Consider the following 25,939-nt stretch of genomic DNA (forward strand, 5'->3'; position numbering starts at 1 on the left):
AAACTAAATCCAAATTATAAAAGGCGTAGTACGAAACGAAACGAAACGTTATCAAAACAAAATATATCCATACATTTCAACGACGATTTCACTGCGGCGTTGAAATTGAAAAAATAAAAATGGAACAAGGCAAACAAGGAGTGATGGTGTTGAAGGGTTTACCACCGCAACTTCAGAACCCAATTGACCAAATTCAAGCACGCTACAAGCACTTAGAGAATGGCTTCAAGCTTTGGCTCTCCAAACAGTCCATCGCCGTTGAAGCCGCCGTCGTTACCACCACCAGCGCTGCTCAAGGTGGCGCTATTGGTGCTATCATGGGTACTCTCACCGCCGACGCACCCTCCGCTTTTCCAATACCTCCACCTAACGCTGCTCTTAACCCTCAAGCCATGGCATCTCTCCAGCAAGCACAGGTTTCATCCAATTCTCTGTCTTACAGTTATATACAATACCCTAATTTTGCAATTCAAGTCCAATTGGAAAATGCTAGGGTTTCTCGCTTATATGAAAAATATGATAATTATTTCTTAGAGCGTGATTTAATTTAATTTAATTTTATAGGCTCTTGCTGGAGGCCCTCTAGTTCAGGCTCGCAACTTTGCTGTTATGACTGGAGTGAATGCCGGTATTTCATGTGTCTTGAAAAGGATAAGGGGAAAGGAAGATGTTCAATCCAGGTGGAATTTCATGACCTAGCTTTTTAACCTTTTGCTTTTCTTATATGCTTGTTTTCACTTGTAATTTTCGTTGCCTAAATTAACTACTCTTGTTGGTGAAATCATACAATTTTTTCTGCCGTTAATTATTTATTGTTCTGTCCAATCATTAACCCTAAACTATTTATGGATAGATATATAATGGGAAATAAATAGTTTTTGCTACCTTTCTTCAGATTAGTGCCAATTTCTTAATTAATTCAAGATAGCTTACTGTAAAAAATTCAACTAATTTTAATTGGTTCTTCGGTGTCTTTTCCTTTCATTTTGTGAATTGTGGTTTACTGGAATCACTGGAAATGATTTTCTTCAGAAAAATGACATTTTTATAGATCTTTTATTTATTTTAAAAGAGAAAATGAAATAGAGAAGATAATGCAATGAGTTTATGATTTATGTAGTTTATCTTTTTTATCTTCATGATCTATATTTCTATTACATTCAGTAAGATACATGACTTATATTAAAATTAAAATAATTTAAAAGTAGAAACAGATTTTTGAAAGGTTTTACTTAGTAAGTAATAACTGTAATCTCCCTCTTTGTTTTTTATCTTACCTTTTTAGATAATTTTTTATCTTTAGGATGAGGTACGTATTTCTTTTATCCTGAGTAAGCCAAATATGTATTGCAATTGCTATTGCATAAATTGATGGAGGCAAATCTTGAAATAGCCTTTTAGAGAGTTTATAAAAAGAGGAAGTAATAAGCCTTATGATATTGAACTTTTTTTAAAAGATCTAGACTTCTTCCATCATTAATGTTTGGAATTTTAGTCATGCAAATTATCTCTCCCTCTATCAGTCTGTCCCTTTCACCAAACCCCCATATAGCTGAAACTTTTTCTACTTTGTTATGCCCAACTTCTGAGTCAAACTTTTTCCTCGAATGTTTCTTTGGCGCATGTTTATTTATTTTATAGTTTCTCCACCATAGGTGAAAACGTAACGTAAATCAGTTTCACATACAACGATTATCAATTTCTTAAAATGTGACTACTACTGTTGAAAAAAACTTAATCCGCAACAACAACAACTAAGGTTGTGTGACTACTTTCAAGTTGCAACTAATTAAAGTTCTCTTTTCTGAAGAAGACAGAAATGAATAGACAGCTTAGTCTGCATTGAACAATGTTATGTATGTTAGGGAAGGAGCATGGTAGAGTGTATAAACTCTGAAAAAGATTGTAAAAATATGTTGCAAGGCCATAGTCATATTTATACTAAAATACTTTAGGCCAAGTAGTACTAGTACATGCCCAAACCCACTTATATATAAGACTAAAAACCCTAAAAATAAGGAAACATAATGAAACCTGAAAGCCCCTCCTAACAGTTCAGAAATGAAACTCACCACTCAATATTATGGGATACCATCTGATATTCTAACAGTTACTTCAAAGTTCAAAGCTGCTAACCTGCCACCCTTCTTAGATGATGTAAAATTTCAACATATTGGGCAGAGCCAAAACCTATAGGAGTGTACGTTACCAGAAAGTTCAAATAAATAATGATAATGTGGGAAATGTCTTTTGTGTTCTTGGTTTGAACTTAATTCATAACAATGTAAGGTGCAATTTGATTCATGCAGCCAACCCAAACTAGTGCTAGAAGGTTTGTTATTCTTTTTGTTGTTGTCATCACTGTTTATGTTACTTGTCTGTTCACCAAAATTATAGATATTTTAATACACTTGTGGTGTAGAAGTATTTCATAAGTTAATATAAGGTATCAGATGAAGAAGTATCCTTAGTTGCAGCCTCAATATTAAATTTCTAACTTTAGGCTGAAAGTCATCAAAATTCTAAAGAAACATATGTATGTATGTGAAGGTCTTTCTGATGCCAGTATTGTGAGAATCTTACTAATAGATATTAACTACTAGTGTAGACGAATTGTCTCTTACAGTGCTTTAGGGGGTTACCCTTGAATATATATTTTTCCCAACCACAGCTCTATTCTGTTTCCTAATTCTTTATTCTCTCAGTATTTTGATTGGTTATGTTATTCTTATTACCATCGATTTGTGTTCTTATAGCAGTTGTTGCCACTAAAATTATTTATTGCAGCATGGCGGCCGCTTTTGGTTCTGGGGCCATGTTTTCATTGGTAAGTGGCATGGGTGGACCAAATCAAGCAGCTAATGCAGTCACATCTGGACTATTCTTTGCACTTGTTCAAGGTGGACTTTTCCAGGTGAGCATGAAAAAAGTGTATCTTTTTAGCATCTTTGTAAACCAAAATTATTTTGTACCCCTATTTGGTTAGCAGTAACAATAAAACGCTACTAGGAATTGATATAGGTCTCTGTGGGAGTCCTAGAGCCTACTTTATGTCAAATCTAGGTCAAGTAAGGCTTATATTTACTAAATAAATTAGGGTATGACTATTTAAAAGCCTATTTAGTTATAAATGTCAGATTTATAGAAGTCAGATTTTAGCTCGTCCAGAAAGTCATTTATGTTTATTAGATTGGTCAAGTAAAATAGAAAGTATTTATTGTTACCTCCAATATTACTTTACTATATATAATGTGAATTTGTAGTATGTATCAGATCTTATACTTACCGACCATTATATCTAAGTTTTTATTTTGCAACAGCCCTTGGACTTACTGAAAGCCTTATTGCATGATAGGCTTTTTATTAGGTTTTCAAGTCATGGCAAACTTTTAAATGGTAAGTCATGGCAAACTTTTAAATGGTAAGTCATGGTCTTTAAAGACCTGTGTTGCACTTTTCATGTTGGTGACATCAGTGAGTGTGATGATTATAAACAAATTATTTGGGTTTGTTTTTGTTGGGTCGTCACCTACAGTGTAAATTTTTGGACATGATTGGTCTGGCCAAGTGAGACATTCTGGTGTAGATTCCCGTAATTTATTCAATGCAGGTTTCTGTTTTGGTGTCCCCTGATTATATATTAAACAATGCATTAATCATGCAGATTGGACAAAAGTTTTCTCAACCACCTGCCGAAGATATTCACTATGCTAGAACAAGAAACATGTTGCACAACCTTGGTCTTCAGAATTACGAAAAGAATTTTAAGAAAGGCTTATTGTCAGACAACACCTTGCCTTTACTCACAGACAGGTAGGAAGCTTAATTTATTGTATCAACTTTTTTTCTTTTTCACTTATTCTGTTTACCATTTATTGAATGAAAAATACTGTTTTCCTATGACGTGCTTCAGTGCTCTCAGAGATGTGAAAATTCCTCCTGGACCCAGGCTGTTGATTCTTGACCACATCCAGAGGTAGGGATTATTCTATTTTATTCACATTGTAATAGTTCTATGCTTATCCATACTCTTAAATGCTAAAGGTAAAGTCTATCTTCAGGGACCAAGATTTCAGAGAGAAGCGAGGAAGCCGCAATTAACTTGTGTGCATTGTCTCCTAAGTGGCGGTGAAAAGCATATTATAGGGGAGTTTGTATCGCAGATGAATTTTGTCATTTTTGTTTATTATGCTTTATGTTCCATTGTTGTTGCAGTGTACTTGATATAATCTGGTTAACGTGTCAGATATTTTGGTTTCTATGAAACGCAAACAGGTTCAAAGTAAATTACGGAGCATGAATTTGTTAACTTTAAAAATAAGAAAAAGGCATTGCTTTCTCGTGGAAGAATTATTGACGATTGATTATGCGAGAATTCTATCATTAGCACAGGTGATGATAATCTGTGTGGGAGAAAATAGCAACAAATGTTATCTACCTTTTAGCAATATCATTAGCAACCGTTAGTGGAAGTGAATTTTGCGTTTGTGTGTTTCTATATAATACTCCTAAAACTAACAATGGTGGTTTTGAAGTTGATCAATAAGAGAACGTAAAAAAGACATGATTGAATGAACGGAGAAGCAAGAATTGATTTGGTTTAGTGGTTAAATTTAAAGATTGGATATTGTATTTGTTCACTTTTCTATGATTGAGTTTTTTTTAATCATTCACTCGTAATTGTATAAAATAATTCAAAGGTAATCAAGATTTATTCAAGTGATTGACATCTCTAAATATTTTATTGGGCATGGATTAAACATTCAACTATAAGGTTAAGAATTCAAACATCTATTACTTCCACCACATAATGTTGATTTCTTTGATGGATCTTGAAGATATTGTGCGGGGTTGGCGGAAGAGGTCGAAGACTTTATTTGTAGGATTGTCATACCATTTTGGGGTTTTTGGCTTTTTTTTTTCTTCAGTTTTCGGTCAATGAAAATTGATCTTTTATACAATGAAGCATTATTCAACTCAATTACCATTAGATGTGGTTGGATGCAAGATGAGAAATTGAATAAAAGCATTTCCAAAATTTGTTGCTCGCTTGATATGAGCTAGTTGGTTCCTAGTCTATTGTGATGGATCAGTTAATAACTTGTGGGGGCATCCATCGTGATGATCAGGATCGTAAGTAAATTGGGTTGGTTGAGTAGGTGCTATGTCGTAGAGGCGGAGCTCTGAGGAACCTATCATGGGCTAAAGTAATGGAGTCAAGGATTTCGCCATATAATTGTTTGAATTGACTAAAATACATCTTGGATCTGCTGGAAGACGGTTGCATGGCCCACTCTTCTGTTTGCTCGTGAATGTAATCTAGATATTCGAAGGAATAATTATTTGGCAAATAATTTTAAGCATGCTCTATAGTTGAATTATCCTATTACAGTTTTTTATTTTCCGCCGATTTTATTGTTAACGTTATGTCCGGATGAATTTTCCAAGGTCTGTACTAGATCTGGCAAAAAAAAAAAAAGCTGTTTCATTTTAATAATTAAAATAACTAATTATTCGTACTTTTAAATTGATTAATGAATTAATATATTAATAAAATAAAATTTTATTTTAATATTTAATGTAATATTTTAAAGAATATGAATTTATATAACATTTTATAAAAATATATTTAAATATATCAAAAATTAAAAAATAATATATCTAAAATACTAAAAAGTCAATATTAAATAAAAATAATCAAAATTTAATATTGTAATAATAATAATAATAAATATTATTTATATTTATTTAAATTAATTGGTCTTAAATGTTTAAAAGATTTTTTATATGATTTAAAGTCTAATATTTTTAATTAAATATATTTTTTTTGAAATATCGATTTTATTTATTTAAAAGTTAACGAAATATTTCGATCTAAATTTGACTTAAATGAGACAGGTTTCTTTTGATAAGAGAGATCTATTCTAAATCCTAACCTCGAGGGCATAAGTTTCTTGCATATTAGGCGCCTAACATATGTTGATAAAAAAAAACTTGGACATCAAATTACTAAAATCACTCTAATATTGAATAATTTCAGTATATTTTGAAATTTAACAATATTTTTATCATAAGAGATACAGTTTTCTTTTTTCCTTTCATTTTTTCCTATGAGTGGATGAGACAATTAAACAGGTCTTTATCAAAACGTGTAATCAATAGCGTTGACATCGCATCAAATAGACTATTTACATCACTTGCGAATGGATATTCTTAGCATATGCAAGTAGGGATCCAGATTTGCTGTTGTTGGCCTTCATTCGCTGCAGTATGTTAAAACCATTCGATTAATATTGGGTGGTTTAGATTTTTAATTAGAATTTTTTAATTAAAAACAATTAAATTTTAATTTTAAAAATTTAAATTTAAATTTAAACTGTTAAATATTAATTACGATTCACCTGTGAATATAAGTTCATTCTAGTGGTGAACATTTGATGTTGAGTGAGAACATATTATATTTAACTCTACATTTAAATTCTTTTAATTAAACTGTATATTTAGACTCTTGATTGTTTCTCTATGGTGACACTTTAGTTTCTTTTTTTAATATCCCCTAAATTCTTTTAAGGGGAAGTTATTAATTTTAAAGTGATATTTCAATATTAATTTTTTTTTATTTTTTACAGAATCAAAATATTTTTTTACGTAATCAAAATAACTTCATTAACAATTGTCCTTTTTCTATAATACTTACCGATTAAGTTTAGAGAAAGTTTTGCCTAATGACAATTGTTTGGCAACGTTATTTAGACACACTTAAAAATTAAAAAATAAATAATATATTTTTAAAATGATATTTTATTTTTGTATATACATATGTTTAAATAATGTGTTTAAAATTTTAATTGCTCAAATCATAACACCAAATGTCTATGGCTCAAATGATATTTTGATTTATCTTTTATTTTCAAGTGATATTTTTATTTTTTTTTATTACACAATCAAAATGTTTTTTTACACAATTAAAATACCTTCATTAAAAAGTATCTTTTTTCTATAATACTTACTGATTAAGTTTGGAGAAAGTTTTGTACAACGACAATTATTTAATCATGTTACCTAGACACCTAAAAAAATAGAAAAAATATAAATAAATAAATATCATGTATTTTTAAAATGATGTTTTATATATATATATATATATATATCTAGATGATGTGTTCAAAATCTTAATTGTTTAAATCATAATACTATTGCCTTTAACTCAAATCTTACTTCAACTAATAAATACTAAAATTATTATACTTAATATGATATTTTAAATTATTATCTTTTCATTTAAACATACAAGAATCGTTATTCTCACCCAAGTATTATTCTTAAGTTAATGTTTAAACGATCGTCCTAAAGAAATATCTCATTTGGATTTCAAATATAAACTAAAATAGATTAAATATGAGATGGAAAAAGTAGAGGATAAAGTATGGACGGCGACGGAAACACATTTGTGATGACAAGATTAATCGCAATTTGCAAAAACTAATGATGCTTTTTACATATGATAGTGGTCCAAATGTCAGCTTACGAATGCTCAATAATCAAAATGTACACGTTTAGCTTTCCTCACAGTCACTATCTTATTTTGTCGTTGTGGCGCTGAGGCTCAATGCTGGTCCTACATATTAGAGCATCTACAACGGTGAACTCAATATGGGTTCTTTAGATGGGGTCCACTGTGCCACATCATCTTGAAGCAATTCACTCATTTTTTACTCCAACGGTGAACTCAACATGATTCAAGTTCTACTATGTCACATCACCTTAAATCAACTCATTCATTTTTTACAGTTTAACTTTTAAAAAATCATATTATATTTCATTACTTTAATTTATACATTAATATTTAATTTTATTATAACTTAAAATATTAATTTAAATGGAAAAATAAATAAAAAAGTACGTTAATAAAAACTTTAATAAACTTCTCTAACAAAAATTGTGAAAAAAAAGTATGAGTAACAAATTGTTTCTATTAATGAGTTAACAATCGTAATTAAAGGAGAAAAAAAAGGCTAACGGTGGTATATTAACTAAAAAAAAAGCTAATGGTTACAAAATTATTATTATTTAATAAATAAAAAAGAAGTTAACGTCTATAAATTAATAAAAAAATGATAAATTTATTATTATTAATAAAAGGTAGCGGTTATAATTATATTATTATTAAATTGTGAAAGTAGATAGAAAAAACAAAAACAAAAAGTAACCGCTACGAAGCACCGTTCCTTCCTGACAGTACCGTGATGACACCTTGGCACAACTCCAACGGTGAACCCACAAAAAACTGGAAGTTAAGTAATTACACACTGGCGGACGAACTCATTTTCACTCCCGTTGTAGATGCTCTTAGACTCTAGACACATGCATACACGCGCGAGAGGGAATATTCTCACACGTGTCAACTAGTAGTAATTTCTAACAAGTCCAACATTGTTGGCTGAATTAAAATACTCGCGTGTGTCAACCCATGGTTTTAATCACTCCTTAATTAATTCAAGCGTGAATCTCTACCACCACATTTCTTTTTTAAATGTGGATGGTTTAGGGTTTAGTAGAAGACTTTATCAATACAGGGTTTTGAATGTTTTATATAATATAATAATCAATTGCGTGTCATCTTACCATTCAAAGGCTTTTAATTTTTTTTTAACATAATATAATAAAGTAAATGTGTTTTTAATCTTTATATAATTATGATTTTTAAATTTAAGTTTTAAAATTATTTATTTATTTTTAGTTTATAGTAATTTTTTATTAAAAAAAAATTAAAATAGGACTAAATGTGAATAAATAAAAAATTGAGATTTTTTTAAAACTAAGAATAAAATTTTAAATTTTATAAGACTAAAATTTTATTTATTTTAATTATTATAATTATAACGCAATCTCCAAAAAATTTAAGACCGTTTTGATGTATCATATTTTAAGAAGTTTTTTGATGTTTTTAATTTGTTGACCTTTCTTTAAATTAGGTTAATTATGGTATGGTCATTTTGATCAACAAAGTTTGCCCAATAAGACACTTCTTTTAATCAAGTTAACTATGGTTACAAGTTTTACTACTTCTCTATTTACAATAAATTATTAAAGGCACAAATCACAAAAAATAATCAATATTGCATTTGAACATTTAAAATGATAAAAGAACAAACACAAAAATATTGTTTTATCAAAATTATCCTCAGATACTTATTATTTATTGCAAAAGAAAAATAGATAAAATGTTACAACCAATAAATATACTATTATAACAAAAGACAACCAATTTCATTAAAAATAATTGATTTTTTCGTAACTAATCTTAAAACAACATTTAAAAATAAGGGAGTGAGATGTATGTAACTTATCGCCGCCAACATAGCTCACGTTAATAAATTCCGAGAAAAACAAAACTGTAATAAATGATATAATAAGAAAAACAAACGTAACGTGAACAAATTGCCATGGAAAGTTCATTAGAAAAACTAACAAATTACAATGGGAATGGTTTGAGCTAGGTTTGGATTTCAACCGGCCGTCGTTTTTTTCAACATTTTTAATTAAAAAGAGTTACCAACACGTTTAAACTACACACTCTTCCCCATTCAAAAAATAATAATTTGTTTCAAACACACTTTCAATTAATACTCTATTTTATTAATTAAAATTCATGAGTCCTAATAATTTATATAAGATCTACACAAATTTACTAAAATTAATTTAAATTTCAATCAATAAAAAAATATATTCAAAGATACATTGGATAATTCTTATTCTTATTCTTAGAGAGTTTTTCTTTTTGGGTTACACTATTGAGTTTGGTTTGACGTTAGAAACAAGTAGCCCTCGAATCAAATGAGATCTGAACAAAACAATTTCAAAGTCGCTAATGTCAAAGATCCACCATATTTGCTTCCAACAAGCAAGAGTGCAACGCGTTCTCATTGTCCATTTATTAATTACTTAAATAATCACGTTGACTATTATCATGTTTGAAAAATGAGTCAGTTCTTGAATTGCCAGAAAATTCACATGAAAAAAAACCAAATAACCTCTTGTGTGAAATTCTAAAACCAATCCACTCAATCACACTAACAAAAACGTTTACAACAGAACAGAGATTGAATCCACGCTAATACGGTTAACCAATCATCAAAATCGTATAATACACATAGCTAATATAACAAACAACAATGAATGAATATTCATTGTTAGCTTCAGTTACAAAACTAATTACATCAAAGCCACAAATCACGAGGAAGACGAAGGAAGCGCTTTGTGGAGGAGGCTCTGTGCGCGTGAGAGCTGGTCCATGAGCGAAACTATGCGATCGTGATAGTCACGCGCTTGATAAACGGCTTCTGCTTCCAGCTCCCCGAGCTGTGAGCAGAGTCTCTCCTCGGCTTCCTCAGCCACGCGCAGCCTCTCCCACGCGCTCTGTAACTGCCGTCTCATTTGTTCCTCCCTCTCTTTACTTTCCTTCAACTCCTTCTCCAGCAACTCGTTTCTCTTCTTTAGCTCTGACTCCGGCATCGCATTCTTACTTACTTTTTTACCGCCGGTGCCGATCACTGCCATCATCGTCGGTGTGATAAAAATGCTCATAGAAAATTAAATTCTATATTGGAAAGTAAATAAATATTTGGAGATAATAAAGATGCGGTGGAAAGAAGAAGTTTTGTGTTTTTGAGATGTGTTATGTGGTGGTGCGATGTGGTTATAAATAGATGATAATTGGGTGTGTCCAGGTTCAATGAACCTGGTTTTCATCCTCGTTGTATAATTTAACTGTTCAATGTTGCTGACGCATATGCTTTCCTATATTTTCCATCGAACGGCCAGATTTATTTTTTATAAAACGCCCGATATTAGGAATTCGTCGTACATTTGACGCATTAAATTCAATCTGTCTTTGGAGAGTTGGATTCTTTCTGATGGGAGAGAAAAATTTAATGAATAAAATACCAATGCTTCTCGATAAAGTAAAAAACAAAAGTAATGAATTTGGACTAGATTTGATTCACATACATATGTTTTTTTTCTCATATTTTGTTGAATTATTTAGATTAAATTCGGTTTAAATTCATGTATTTTTTTTATATACATAAAAGAAATATTTTATTTATATTAAAGTTTTTCAGAATAAAATACAAATAAAAATAGATTTAAATAATTGATGTATGTAGTTGAAATTTCAAATTAGATAAATTAAATTTAAAATAATATTTTTATTTATACTTCATTTTAAATCGAATATTGTTTAATATTTTTTATGTCAACAATTTTACAAAATTATTTTTATTAATTATTGAATAATAATCCATCAAATGTTGGTCACTCCTATGCTATTTAAGATCGTTAGAAATTCAACTTTTGCAATTAAAAAATTAATTAAAAGTCTAATTATAAGTAACAAGTTGAAGCCATGTTCATCGATATTTTATTTTTTTAAATTATTAGAAGTTTAATTAAAAGTGTTTAAATTTTAATTGATAAAATATCGACATTATTAAATTCAAACTAAAATTTTACAATTATTACGTAAAATTATAGTAAAGTTTACTATTTGATTTACAGACATAAAAGAATCCATTTAGAAGGAAAGAAGGAGATGGAGAAGGAGAAGTAATTATTAATTTAGTTATTATCGTGACAGCAAAGGCGAGATGAATCCGGATTCATGGAGCACGTGCCCCTTCTGCGATTTTCCTGTTCCCTCATCTCAACTCCAACGGTATGTTTGTCTTCTTCCTCTTGTTCAGTCTTCACTTGATATCATAATATCAATATGATTCTTCCCATTATGCAGCCACGCCAACGCCCATTTTGATGATCCCGACATTGCTCATCACAAGCTGCCGCAACAGGTTCATCTTTCTCATTTTCACTCTATTCTCTCTCTCATTAACCTATATACGCGTTTCAAGTAAATGTAAGATACGCTTCGAATTTAACATGTTTATATATAGTTTTAGTTTTTTTTAAAGACTATGCATAGCTATGGTACTAAATTCTTCCATTTACTGCAAAATATCTAGACACCTTGAGAAGTATGATAGAGCCCAACAAAGAGAAAAATAAATTGAGAGAAGGATTGATTATTGAAAATTGATTGATAGAATGAGAAAAGTTGATTACATATGTTGAGAGTAAGATACACTTTATAGTTTATATAGTGATTCTAATTTCTAACTAAACTAACAATTCTTAACTAATTTGCATCTAATACTTACCAACTTATAACTAACTTTAACAAAGTTCCAGCTATATCTAACAGTAAAGATGAAAGGTTCCTTTTGTGGTTTTGAAGAAAATTAGAGTAAACACCATCTCTAAAGTGTCCTCTCAACTATAGAAATATAATAAATTCTTAATTTATCGGCTAGTTTATGAACCATCATTCTCTCTTATTTTGAAAGTAGCAAAAAGACTAACTTGATAAATTAATGGTAGTTTAGAGACTATTTATTATATCTCTATAGTGCAGGACCAAATAGGAGAGGACTTGATATAGTTTAGGAACTAAATTTAAGGTTTACTAAAGTTTTTATCTACCACCATCTTTACAATTTCTGCTAAACCCCAACTTTTCACTTGCATCTTTTCCACTGCTCTTTTCACCCCCCTTTCCCTTTTACCACTTTTCCTTTAGATTATAAGTTCTGACATCTAATGCATATTCTATAATTTATTTGTGTATTCGGATGAGACGCGTGAGAAAAACACATTCTATCCTATTCAGTATGTGTTGTAGACTGTAGATTATCTTACATTCTATATTTTGCAGAGTGAACAATCAGTCAGTGGCTCTGGGTATGGAGCAGTTTCTGGAGATTGTAACTATTGGTATGGTGGTGGTGAGACTAGTAGAGATAATGGGGAATGCGAAATGGACGAAAAAATCTCTTGCTTGATTGGTTTACAGACAAGGAGCAAGTTTTACAAAGTTGAACTGGGTTTGATGAACTTGTTGAGAAATTGTTTGGAGTCTGAAACTGAGAATTCAAAAAGCATTTTGTCCGGTTATGTGGATCATTTCCAGAGCCTTAACTCTGAGGATGCTGGATGGGGTTGTGGATGGCGTAACATTCAAATGCTTAGTTCTCACTTACTAGCACAAAGACTGGAAGCAAGAGAGCCTTTGTTTGGTGGTTCGGGCTTTGTTCCTGATATCCCTTCACTGCAGAGATGGCTTGAGGTTGCTTGGGGAAAGGGTTTTGATGCTCCAGGAGCTGCTCAACTTGATCACGTTGTTTACGGTTCAAAAAAATGGATAGGAACTACTGAGTGTGCTGCTCTCTTGCGTTCCTTTGCTCTTCGGGCAAGAGTAGTGGATTTCGGTCCTAAGGAATCCAAATCTGTCTTAGGTACAAGTGTTGATAAAACTGTGGACAAAGTAAGTAATGATAAGATGGTAAACAGTAAAGCTAAAAAAAGTGAGGCTTATCAAGTTCTCATGGATTTTGTGTGGAATTACTTTTCTGATGAAAATGCAATCCAATTCGGTCAGCAGCATGTTGTGATCAGCGAGAAAACGTGAGATAACATTTTAGATACACACGTTTAACCACACAAACAATTTATTTCTTATTGCTTAAAATTTGAATGCTTTGTTGGACAGGCCCTTGTACTTTCAACATGATGGTCACTCAAGAACAATAGTCGGAGTTCAAGCCAAACATCAACAGAATGGAATTCTATCGTATAATCTCCTAGTTTTGGACCCTGCTCACGTAATTTGTCTGCCTTGCCAACTTCATATTTAGTTGTTAATATCTGTTATCTCGATTGCAAATTCAATGATTTGAGAAATTGCATATCACACTAGTGTCTGTTTCACGCACGTGCACATGAAAATGTTATTCTGGAGCTTGCATGTCATGTAACTGACTATGCATCCTTTCAAGTTTCAAACTTTGGTAATTTTTCATTATAGAGTACGACTGCTCTTGAAAGGTCACTAAAGCAGAAAATTGGATGGCAAAAACTCATAAAAAAGGGGAGGAATACACTTAAGAAGCCACAATACCAGGTTTTACTTCTTTTAACAAAATCTTACAATTGCATTTGATCCATAAATGAGTAGGCGTGATGGTCTTGTTTCCATTTCAGCTGTGTTATGTTGATCCCGGAATTGCTGGTGAGGAGGAGATGGAGACGCTCAAGACAATTGACAGTGTCTTCCTTGAATTATAGGCAAACATATAAAGTGATTTACTTCATCCAAGTCCACGATCTATCTTTTATTTCATGTCATCAAACTATATTTCTTGGCATATATTCTGACTATATTTGATTTCATCAGAGAAAAAATTTAAGAAAAAAACCTAGTTTTGTGGAATGATACAAGTATGTTTTTTCAGATACCAGATCTTTGTAGAACCATTAACCTATGAGGTTTCTTCAAACCTCTGCAGACTGAATAATCTTGAATAAAGTCCTGCATCCACTGCTATCAGGGTTGAGTGGGAGCCTGTTTCTACAATTTTACCTTTTTCCATGACGAATATGGTATCCGAGTTTCTGACTGTGGAAAGTCTATGAGCTACTGTGATCTGGGTGATTCTTGAACACAAACCACTCTCTTCCTTCAGATTCATTGCTTTAATAGCATTTACTATAATTCTTTCGGACTCAGCATCGAGAGCACTTGTTGCTTCATCAAGGAGTAATATTGCTGGCTTCTTTATTAAGGTTCTGGCAATGACTATTCTTTGCTTTTGTCCTCCTGAAAGCTGACAACCTTTCTCTCCAACAACAGTGTTATATCCATTTGGTAGATTACTTATAAATTCATGTATATTAGCTTCTCTAGCAACCTCCACTATTTCACTTTCTGAAGCTCCACTGTTGCCATAGCAAATATTATCTCTAATTGAGCAGTTAAAAAGCAGTGGCTCTTGTTGTACCAGACCTATCCGTGTCCTTAACCATCTTAGATTATATTCCCTCAAGTCTTTCCCATCAATTAATACTTTTCCCACCACTGGATCATAAAATCTTAATAAAAGGCCCAAAACAGATGATTTTCCAGCGCCACTTGGTCCTACAAAAGCCACCTTAGATCCAGCTTCAATTTGTAAACTGAAATCGTCAAGAACAGTGACTGCAGGTCTCGAAGGGTAAGTGAATTTTACATTTTCAAATTCGACAGTTCCTTTTATCCTCTCGGCTTGGGAATCATCCAGTATATCTGGTATATCTGGTTCAATTTCAGTTTTACGGTCAAGGGTTTTGAATGCTGGGGTTAGTATATTGATGGCAGTGATGACAGTTGGGATCAGTGTGTATAATTCAGTGATAGAAGGAACTGTGAGAGAAAAAATTTGGTATGATCTTATTCCGTTTTCAAAGGTAGCTTGACGTCTGTCAACCAGAATTGTAGTGTACCACAAAGCAACAGCGTGTGCAATGTTCCACAAGCAAAGGGAGAAGCCTTGAATGATGCCATATTTGATACTTTCTTTCCTGTACTTTTTCTTTGGAATGTCCAAAAATATTTTGGCTTTCTTCAGTACTTGTTCTTCATGACAAAATGATGCAATAGTCCTTATGTTGGTGGTGGACTCAGATGCAAGAGCAACAAGCTCTGAATGTGAAGCAGAGTAGTCACCTGAAAATCCTTTGGCTGACTTGGCTTGAATGAGACCACCTATGAAGTGGCAAGGCATCACAGCCCATGCTACCAAACCCATTCTCCAGTTGACAGCCATGCTAACAACTGTTGCTATAAGTATGGAGGATACACATTGCACAATGACGGACATGCGATCGGCAATTATGATTTTGACCAGGGAAGTATCGCTGATAATGCGTGAAGTTAATGAACCAACAGTGTTCTCTGATTTGTCAAACCAGCCTACTTCATTATGAATCACACCTGTACAAGTTTAAATGATTATTGACCAGTGTTTGTTAAATCATACTGGAGTTTTGCATATACGGTGAATTGTTAAGGCTCTTTAGCTCATGCCTAGAGTTTTTTCCTGTCTAGGAAAGAGAATTTAAATGAGTATGTAGAAATTCTAATAGGGAATATCCAATACCTGAATACAAAGCACTTCTGAAATTCGCCATTGCCTTTTCTCCAACCATTCCAAAGAAATAATGTTGGAAGGTGTGGCTAAATAATGAAAGCAACCCTATTCCAGAGAAGATGGCTGAGAATAGTCCAACTTTTTGTATTGCATCTTCTTTGAAGTATGCTACTCCAATGGTGATGATGTAGAACCCAAAAAACGGCTTTGAGATGCCAGAGAAAGCTGCAGCAAACGAGCCAATCACAATCTTCACCAGCTCCTTCTTTTTAAAATCAAACCAAATTCTGAAAAATATACTTTCTTCTCTTATGTTCGTCTGGTTCTGATCCTTAAGTTCAGAGTGCTCTTTAAGATTTCTTTGGACCTCTCTCGGTATCTCTGGTAGTGGTCTAGTTTCATCAGTATTGTCTTCTTGGCGGACACTTTTATTTTTGGAAGTTGTAGTTCTGTCCATTAAACATTTAAATCTGGTTAGAGTTCTTCCTCAACACCCATTGGTTCAAGATTAAAATATTAACATGAGGCAGATTGCGGCTAATTACCTTAGTTCAGGAACTGGTTCAGGGTTCTGCATGCTGAATAACGTACTGTAGAATTTGCTTGTGTCTAACAAACTCTGGTGTGTTCCTGTCTCTACAATTTGTCCATTCTCCACCACAGCAATCATATCTGCATTTACAACTGTTGAGAGCCTGTGTGCAATCAAGATGACAGTCCTTCCCTGCATAGCTGTTTCAAGGGCTTCTTGAACCAGCTTTTCCGACTCTGAGTCAAGGGCACTTGTGGCCTCGTCAAGCAAAAGAATTGGAGGATTTTTCAGAATGGCTCTTGCAATTGCAATTCTCTGTTTCTGACCTCCTGATACTTGGACTCCCCTTTGTCCTACCTGGCATGTCAAACACACATATTTGTAATTAATGTTATGAATGGGGGAAAAAAATTGTAGCCAGAAGACATGTTTTAAAAATACATCAAATTTCAGCTGAAAATAGGGCGGTTAAATTGGGTGGATAGGAAGATGAGGAAGCAAATCACTTCCCTTGCTCTTGTGGTAACTGATTGGCCGTTGATGTGTCATTAAACCATTTTTTCTTTATGTTATTTTTACATTTAAGAATAAGTAAATGTAAATCCCTATCCTAGACGGTATTGTTATGTTAGCTTCTTTTGTTAGGTGACTTGGAAATTGGGTTAGCGTGATTGAATATCAACTCAAACCAGCTAATATGAATACAACCCAAAAATCACGTTCTTTGGCCATCCTCTTGTCAAGTTCCTGTACCTGTCTCAACTGCAGCACTGGATACTTAAATCTTGGCAAATCAACATAATATTTTGTTTAAGTTTAGAATACTGTAATCTGCATAGAACCATCCTCTCTTTTAAGACAACTGCCAAAATTAAAGGTTGAAAGTTTCGTTTGCCAAACTACAAAATTGAGTGGAACTCTGATCCAAATAACCTTGAGATTTTGACATGTTTCTGATGTTAATTTTCATTTAGTTACATCTGTTACTTTCTTATCTTTATTTCTTCCTTAATTATACGGCATTAAACAAAAAAAGAAAAATCAGAATATGATTAATGTATACAAATCCTATAAATTAATACAAAAGATAAAATCAGACAAGCCATAATTAAGGTAACAAAATTTACATTCTAGATTGAGTAGCTCACCTCAGTTAGGTACTGATTAGGAAGCTGTGATATGAAAGAGAGTGCATTGGACATCACTGCTGCCTTTCGAATCTCATCATCATTTGCATCCATTTTTCCGAGTTTCAAGTTATCCTTGATTGTGCCCGTAAAAAGAGATGGTTCTTGGTAAACAGCCCCTATATTACTCCGAAGGAACTTCAGATCAAGATCCTTGATATTATGACTGTCAATAAGAATTTCTCCTGGGATGTGTAAACAATGTCAGGCTTGGAAGTTGGAAGCATTGATTTGCATTCAAGATGACACAATCAATTCCAACAGTACTATTATTCTAATGTACTATCAGTGTCTTTTAGAGGCTTTTTATATCATAATATCTAGTCTTATATTTACACAATATTTAGTAAATTATGTTAACATTAATGAAATGCCAAGGTCAAGGTGCACCTATATTAACTTAATATATTTGCTTGCATTAATACAGTTTGTTTACTTGTAAAGAAAATAACATTAACTACATGATAAAATATAGAACCAAAAGAACAAGAAACTAATTAAACTAACCTTTAGTGGGGTCATAAAACCTAGTTATCAGGGAAATAACAGTGCTCTTTCCACAGCCACTGCTACCAACTAGAGCTACTGTCTTTCCTGCTGGTATGGACAATGACAGTCCTTGAAGGATAGATTTCTCTGGCCGTGACGGGTATGAAAAGTAAACATCTCGGAGCTCAATGTAACCTTTAATCTTCGTAGGAATCTTCCCTTTTGATTCATTATTTATTAGTGGCTTTCTTTGGATCACTTGGAAAACCTCATATCCAGCAGCTTTTGCCTGATTGAATATTTGCATGTCTGGTGCTGCATAAGTGATAGATCTGCAATTCACAAAGAAAGTTTTGTTACTTGATTGTTAATCTTTATTTTCATTCTAAAAAATCTAGCATCAAGTTTATTGATTCCTTACATGGCACCAAAAAGAATACTCATTACTGCAGTTATTATATCTCCTCCCTTTGCTCTCCCGGATTTGACGACAACAGCTCCGACCCATATAATCAGAGACCAAGAACAAAAACTCACAGTTTGTAACATCCCTGTTCCAACTCCCTTCACAAGTGCCTCCCCTTTGCTTATGACATACTGTTTATCCATGTTCTCTGTGAAGGATTTGACTGCCAAGCCTTCTCCAACAAAAGCATATACTGTTTTTATTTGTGAAATTGTCTGTAATATCCATGTTAGAGTTTGTTAAAATTGGCTATGATTATCAATTGATTAAATCTGGTGAGGTTACATCATCTACATTTATGTGACGGTAGAATTGGGACTATTTGGATTGACCTATTTGTGTTTATCTCCTGACATAAACACTTGTGACAATGTTTAGGAAAGTTTATGGAATCAACTGATGACATGTTCATAATATGTTTTTAGCTTATTTTCATAAGCTCGCCATAATAGCTTATAGTTTTTATGAAAACAACTGGTTTAAAACCTGTGCATCCGCATGAGTCACAATAGAACAAATTTATCTTGTTACATAAATAGTTTATACATAAAAACTTCTATGATTAAGCTCTTATATGATAAACGCTTAATTGAGTTGTTTATCCAAACAAGGTAAAGCAGTATTATTGATATTGAAGACTGAACTTTTATAAATATGTACCTGCTCTATCATAGATGTGGCTTCAGAATGATAATACAATTTGGTGGTTGAAATGGTGTTCATTTTCTTAGTGTAAATTGCCCCAATTATAAGAATAAGGGGGACAACAACTAAACATAGAAGTGCCACTTCCCAACATGATATAGCAGCAATCACAATTCCAGCCAAGAAAGTTGCACAGCTTGAGGTGAAGTGACCCAACTGTGAGCAAGAAATTCACTTGGGGGGTTCAGTCATGAAATGTGGTGGAAGAAGAAGGAAGAAAAAAGGTGAAATTTGTGACAATGATTTATTTGATTACCTTCTCACCTGTGGCATCTTGTATGACACTCATGTGTTTGCTTATTCCAGTAATGACTTTTCCACTTGTTAATTCTGTATCAAAAGCACCTATCTCTTGGCTGAGGACTGCTTTTAGATATGCTAATCTTAGGCGTGATAACTGTCTTTCACTTGCATACATCCAACAACCAATCTCTGCATAATATTTTTAATTTGATATCACAAACTTAATGCAGCTGGTATATGAACATAGATATTGTCATAATATTTTGTTATGCATGTTTAGCAAAGTATTTCTTAAAAATTAGATTAAAGCGTAACATAATAGGTTAAATGCTAATCCCATCAAATGTTAATGAAAATTTGTAGTGTTCAAATATCCATTTTTATGTGATAATTATACTTTTGGTCCATATAAAATTGAGACCTTCTAAGTTTAATTTCTATTTAATTTTTATTAGGTTTTTCATCTCTCATATTTGCAATTGGTCTCTACCATTAAAATTTTGTTGAATAGGAAAACGGTATGCTGCAAATTATCTATCATCTTAAAATTCAAGATTAATTAGGTTTTAATAAAAGTTATCCTACGAGTCAAAAAATAAAATAAATGTTGTATTGTATCCAAAACTCAGCACTCAACGTCTACAAAATATCTTAACCCACGATGGATTCATTATAACGATAATTGAGGGGTTTGTGAAATAAAATAAGTTTTGATTGTTTGACCATAGATTTAAAATAAAGAAGTATTATACATGCATGATTTATTATATAAATTAATATATCTTCTTTTGGTAGTATATAAATTGTATTTTATAGAACATTAAGTTCTTTTTTTCATAAAGTTTGAAATTTGAATTATAGAAACCTTTCTTTTTTGTACGGAAAGAGATAGTAAATATTATGTTAATACTGTGTTTAATTTAATAATATCGACATTTACTGATATTTTACTCTTTCAAATAAATTATAATTAATTTGAATTCTTGATAAGCATGAAAGTAAAATATACCAAGTACCCCAGCAGGAAATGTGGCGATGGCCATGTACCACACAAATGGAACAACCTGAAACCAACAATAATAACCGATATTAGTTTACTCAAATCAAGTTTGTACTCACAAATAAATTTTTATAATTTAAAGGCTCACATTGAATAACATATAACCGTGCTATTTTCACTTTATTTCTTTTTTCTTTTTAAGTTCACATTGAAAATACTATAATAAAAAACATGACTAGATGATCAATACCAAAACAAGAACAACCTAGTGCTACTTCAAGTTTACTGACATTTTCCCCATGATTTTTGGCTGGTTTGATGCACTATTGTGACCCCTGTGTTGAAATAATGTACTGTTATTTCTCTGGCTCAATCTGATATAAGTATACGTATTTGTTTTAAATTTAAAAGATATATGTATTTTGTTTATAAACTACCATTTTAGTTTTTGATAGTGTTAATTTGGTCATAACTCAATCAAAAATTCAAATTAGTCATCGAATTATTAAAATAATTATAAAAATACAACTTACTGTCAAAATAGTCTTTTATCGTTATAATGTCAAAGACTAAATTAATTGACGTTTTGAATATTTGAAAATCAATTTGAATTTTTGACGGTCAAATACCAAAGTAATAATATCTACACTTTCGAGTAGGTTGGTTTACCCAATTTTTTTGCTTATATACAAGCTCATACGAGTATGTATTAGTAGTATTATTAAGGAAGGCGAGTATGTATTAGTAGTATTATTAAGAGCTATAGGTACCTTTTTAAGAGCATGAACCATAGCATTAGTGTCATGAATATTGTTTCCAAAAGCATTAAGAGCTTTTCCTAACAACAAATAGCCAACAGGAAGTGCCATGCCATGCACTATTGAACCTAAAGTTCCCAAACCCATAAGAATCCAATCCACAAAGTCAGCATAGCTCAACAATTTAAAGAATGGCAAAGCTCTAACCACATTCTTCCTCATCTCATCATGCTCATCTTCCCCTTCAATATTATCCTCCATTTGCACAACCCTTTTGGGCCTGCTTGGGGGTGCCATTAATAATTAATTAAGTAATAACAACACTACTATAGCTACGTGCAATTTTTTGGGATGAGGATTGAAATTGAGTATGTGTACTTTAACTAATTGACAATTGTATAAATAGACAAGTTTTTTGTATTCAATTATTATATCATGATAGGAATGTGGAAAGGATATGCCTTCAAAAGATTACTTTCAATTTAAAAAAAGTGATAGAATGGCTTTGTATTCTTGGTTTAATTCACTTGTTTCGTCGATGTTTACAAAGCCGCTGACAGTAGATACATGTATATATGTATATATATATATATATACATACATACGCGCACAAAAAAAAAAAAAAGACTTGTAATAATTTATCAAATTAAGCGACCTGTATATATTAATATATCTTTTATTCTTCTTTTTGTTTTTCCTTTTCTTTTAAAGAAGTTATGCCTTATAGAGCACAAATACTACATAATATTAATGTGTACACGTTTTATAATCTTTTATCTATTATTTATTCACAAACCTTAAATAAGTGAGATTATATATTTAAATTTATGAAAATTTATAAACGAACTGAAACTTAAATACAATTTTATTCCTTTTTTCTCCTCTAGCAAATTAAGTGATATTGTTCACTTAGAATAAGAGGTAATTATGAGGGCATCCATAATGGACATCCCCAATTTTTATGTTCAAATTTTGTCTAGTGAATATAACTTCTTTTTTAATTTTTTTAATTACAGTTCTTAATAAATACTATTGACTCTAACTCAACACTTAAAAAATAATTATTAAATGAATTTTGCTAAGACCATTTACAATAGTGTTTTTATATTTTTGAGTGTTTAAATAGATGTCACGAAAATATATCACTCATTTATAATATTTTAATGTTAATATATAACAAACACTAATTTTCTTCAACCCAACAACTTAAGTAAAAATCATTAAATCGATCGTACCAATAAATTTATATAATTATATTTCAAAAACACACATTTATTTTAACTCAATTTATTAAGTGGAGTTCACTAAAAAGAAAGAGAGATTATATTTAATTTTAGTGTTCAGTATTATGGATGTTCTGACAACTATAAATAATTATATTTCAACGATATTTATTTATTTCAATATAATTTATAAGTATAAAAGTGAAGGGCAGCACCTATATATTTTACTTTAAAATGGGGTATTTAATATGGTGTTTATTATGAGAAACACTTCCTTGTAGACCTCTTATATGTTATTAATCATTCATTTAAGCCCAAAAAAATCCACAGAGCAAAATAATTATATGAAAAACTCAACTGGTTTGGATCAGAACGTGAGTATTTTTTCTCGTTTACCTAAGATGTAAAATAATTTTAGAGCAATAAAATGACTTGATAGTGTGAGATTGACATATAATATTAAAGTGCTGTCCATTGATAAAATAATATTTCAATAAAAAGGGCATCAAAGATTTTATAATTAAGTAGTTTTAATCATATGATACGGCCGGGACTAAAATACAATCTAAATAAATACACAACTAGCATATGCTCTTTGTTGTTTCTGGGATTGGTTAAAAAAATTGTATTCCATTTAAACTGTGAAAAATATTTCCAATTGTTCACTTGCCTGCTGTTTTACGATTCAAACTCATAAAAAGAAAATGCATATGACAGCTGTAATGAAATGATAAATCTAACCAAACCAAATCCAGATTTTGTTCTTCTATTAAGCTTTTGGTGCATGTATAGAACGAATCGAGTTTATCCTTGTCACATTTTTTTTAAATGTCTTAAAATAATAATTATTTTTAATTTTAAATGTAACATTAATTACTTTTTATTATTTACATTATTTTTTATAATCAAAATATAAGGTGAGAAGATAATGGATCCGACTAATATATTAAAGTTGTTAGAGTTCATTGAACATTATTTATATACTTTAATTAATATTATTTATAAATATTTTTAAATTATTATTTTTTATTTTGCATTTATGATAATAAAAATCAACAGATGATAAAAAATTAATTTAGTTTGTAAAAAAATATTAATCTAATAAAATATTTGTTTTCTTTCTTTCAATTTATCATATTTTTTTAATTTGTTTAAAGTTAAGTTATCAATTGCGACAAATATTATAGAATTAATAAAACATTAAATAATAGTTTGAAATTAGCACATAAAATTATCTCTATGAATTTAAATATGAGTTAAACTAACTAATTATATTTTAATTATAAATAATTAACGTGAGTTGAGTTTAGCGAAAGGAGTTAGACTTCTACAACGCAGTGAACTCGAAATTAAATATCCGTTGAAAGAGTTATTCACATTTAGTGTCTCAGAATAAAGATCATGTCCAACAATATTTATAAAGAGATATTTTTAACTTAACAAGTTGATTTTACAAGAATGAGTTAAACTCAATATAAAAATCTAATAATTTATTTGGTTTTTGTGGAAAAATAGTCTTCATATTTTGAAGTTTGGTCGGTAGATAACTAAACTACTAACCAATGTTCGAACTCACGTTTTCAAATTGATTCGTCTTTATAGAAAAAACTTAATTACATTTTTTTGTCCTCCTTCTTTTAAAATTGAATTTTTTAGTACCTCAATTATCATATTTGTTGTAGTTTTGGTCCAAAGTGATATTTTTATTCTAAAGTGAAAAATATTGGGCCAAAAAATTGGATTTACATATTTGTTGGTTGCACCTTTTTTTTTGGCTACGAGTTCACGTAACATATTTGAATATAAGTGGAAAAAATAGAGTGTGACTAACAATAGTGTTGGATTTATTGTCTCAGTTATAACTTTGAAGAAAAAATACTACAATTGCGGTAAAAAAATCACTATATTTAGGTAAAAAATTGTGTTGGGACAAAAGTTATAATAAATATCATAATTAAAGAACCAAAAAGTATAATTTTAATTTGTTAACAAAAAATCTCATTTTAAAATATAGTGATTATTTTTTCTATTTTGCTACCTACACCCTTGAATTACTATCCAAACTCCATTAAATTTTCATAAAATTAAAATACTCAAAATGCTCTTAACTATTTCAAAATTCTTAAACCTTAGTTTATTTTTTTCTCTCTTCATCACCATCACTCACCTTATAATATCTAACACTAATATCATATACTCATAACTAACACATTTGGTGATTGGTAAATGCATACGTGAAGAAACATCGTTAAGTGTAATCTTCATCTCCCCGATCAGAAGATGAAAATTGTTAGTGTCTCGATGTCACATCTCTACCAACGCATATATGATTCATTTGTTGTCATTTTGTAGCTATATTTTACCAACGAATATAACTTGTAACTTTTAACTAGCTGCTTCACACATTCGTGTTCAACAACTACTTATTTCAATTTTTTTTATTGTTAAATATTTTTAGCTCCCCGCAATCCTGAAATAAATGAAAAGAAAAAATATATGTTAGAACACATTACCACAACAATTATTATAAATTTATTTTGATCGAGAAAACTCCTCTATCCCAAAGTTAAATGGTCACGTGATCACTACCAAATGTCTTAAGGTCTCCTGTTGAGTGGTCACATGATCACCAAATGTTCTAAGGTCTCCTGTTGAGTGGCCACACGATCACCAAATATTCTAAGGTCTCCTTTTCCGTGGAGGTTGATCCATATGCTCTGATTGAGTCTCCTATTGTGTTTTGCATGATGTTGTTGTAATCATTGTTGTTCTCGTTGTACTTCATGCTGCACCTTAAGACGTTGAACTCGTGTAGAAGCGACTAGTCCAACACAACAACCCTAATTATTACCAGAATCATTAATCACGTTAAATATTTTCATTTACTCTTACGCAAGTCATTTTACATAATCATTCACAAACTTAATTTAAATAGTTATATGCAAACTGAAATCACATATATTAACGCACAAACTGAAACAAAATTAACAAAATGAAACATATTGTTCCAATCCACTAACGATAAACCCAAAATCAGTTTCAATTTAACTAAAACCTAATCAAACAACATAATCTAAATTGATAAAGATGAAGCTTCGAGATGGAGAAAAGAAAGGGGAAAAATATGCCAAGCTAGTAAATTAGAGAATGTAAATAGTAAAATTGTTATTTTTTGTTGTAAAATAATAAAATAGGAGATAAAAACGATAAGCAATAAAAAACAATATTCAGCACTTATAAAAAAGAAAAGAAAATTTGAGAATGTTGTATCTAATATTTTAAAATGTGATATTTCTTACCTGTTTTATTTTTTAATT

At 31.1% G+C, this 25,939-nt stretch overlaps 4 protein-coding genes across 6 annotated transcripts; 2 read left to right on the plus strand and 2 right to left on the minus strand.

The window, feature by feature from the left end:
• Positions 1 to 4,287, plus strand: LOC101495679 (chloroplastic import inner membrane translocase subunit HP30-2). Its single transcript, XM_004502732.3, has 6 exons — positions 1 to 416; positions 565 to 680; positions 2,788 to 2,914; positions 3,665 to 3,813; positions 3,914 to 3,976; positions 4,062 to 4,287. The coding sequence occupies exons 1-6, from the start codon at positions 120 to 122 to the stop codon at positions 4,099 to 4,101; spliced, it is 792 nt and encodes a 263-aa protein (XP_004502789.1). The 5' UTR covers positions 1 to 119; the 3' UTR covers positions 4,102 to 4,287.
• Positions 4,288 to 10,037: 5,750 nt separating this feature from the next.
• Positions 10,038 to 10,692, minus strand: LOC101496002 (protein RESPONSE TO LOW SULFUR 2-like). The gene has a single exon (XM_004502733.4). It carries the CDS (start codon positions 10,585 to 10,587, stop codon positions 10,234 to 10,236), a length of 354 nt encoding a protein of 117 aa, XP_004502790.1. The 5' UTR covers positions 10,588 to 10,692; the 3' UTR covers positions 10,038 to 10,233.
• An 809-nt stretch (positions 10,693 to 11,501) lies between these two features.
• Positions 11,502 to 17,182, plus strand: LOC101496667 (uncharacterized). Of its 2 annotated transcripts, XM_073368543.1 has the most exons (7): positions 11,502 to 11,716; positions 11,792 to 11,849; positions 12,770 to 13,518; positions 13,604 to 13,715; positions 13,919 to 14,014; positions 14,095 to 14,191; positions 14,346 to 17,182. In XM_073368543.1, exons 1-6 carry the CDS (start codon positions 11,649 to 11,651, stop codon positions 14,176 to 14,178), a joined length of 1,167 nt encoding a protein of 388 aa, XP_073224644.1. In that variant the 5' UTR covers positions 11,502 to 11,648; the 3' UTR covers positions 14,179 to 14,191; positions 14,346 to 17,182. The 2 variants fall into 2 exon arrangements, with proteins under 2 accessions (XP_073224644.1, XP_004502791.1); XM_004502734.4 differs by lacking the exon at positions 14,346 to 17,182 and having other exon boundaries at positions 11,506 to 11,716; positions 14,095 to 14,344.
• On the minus strand, positions 13,944 to 21,711 carry LOC101496340 (ABC transporter B family member 14-like). Of its 2 annotated transcripts, XM_012716461.3 has the most exons (10): positions 21,412 to 21,711; positions 20,651 to 20,705; positions 19,655 to 19,830; positions 19,354 to 19,554; positions 18,649 to 18,908; positions 18,246 to 18,559; positions 17,700 to 17,923; positions 16,565 to 16,908; positions 16,029 to 16,468; positions 13,944 to 15,862 (listed from the first exon to the last, which is right to left on the minus strand). In XM_012716461.3, the coding sequence occupies exons 1-10, from the start codon at positions 21,694 to 21,696 to the stop codon at positions 14,373 to 14,375; spliced, it is 3,789 nt and encodes a 1,262-aa protein (XP_012571915.1). In that variant the 5' UTR covers positions 21,697 to 21,711; the 3' UTR covers positions 13,944 to 14,372. The 2 variants fall into 2 exon arrangements, with proteins under 2 accessions (XP_012571915.1, XP_073224643.1); XM_073368542.1 differs by lacking the exons at positions 20,651 to 20,705; positions 21,412 to 21,711 and having other exon boundaries at positions 19,663 to 19,804.
• Between the last annotated feature and the right edge of the window lie 4,228 nt (positions 21,712 to 25,939).

Source organism: Cicer arietinum, chromosome 5 (assembly GCF_000331145.2).
Source record: "Cicer arietinum cultivar CDC Frontier isolate Library 1 chromosome 5, Cicar.CDCFrontier_v2.0, whole genome shotgun sequence".
In the NCBI taxonomy this organism is placed as follows: Eukaryota; Viridiplantae; Streptophyta; class Magnoliopsida; order Fabales; family Fabaceae; genus Cicer; species Cicer arietinum.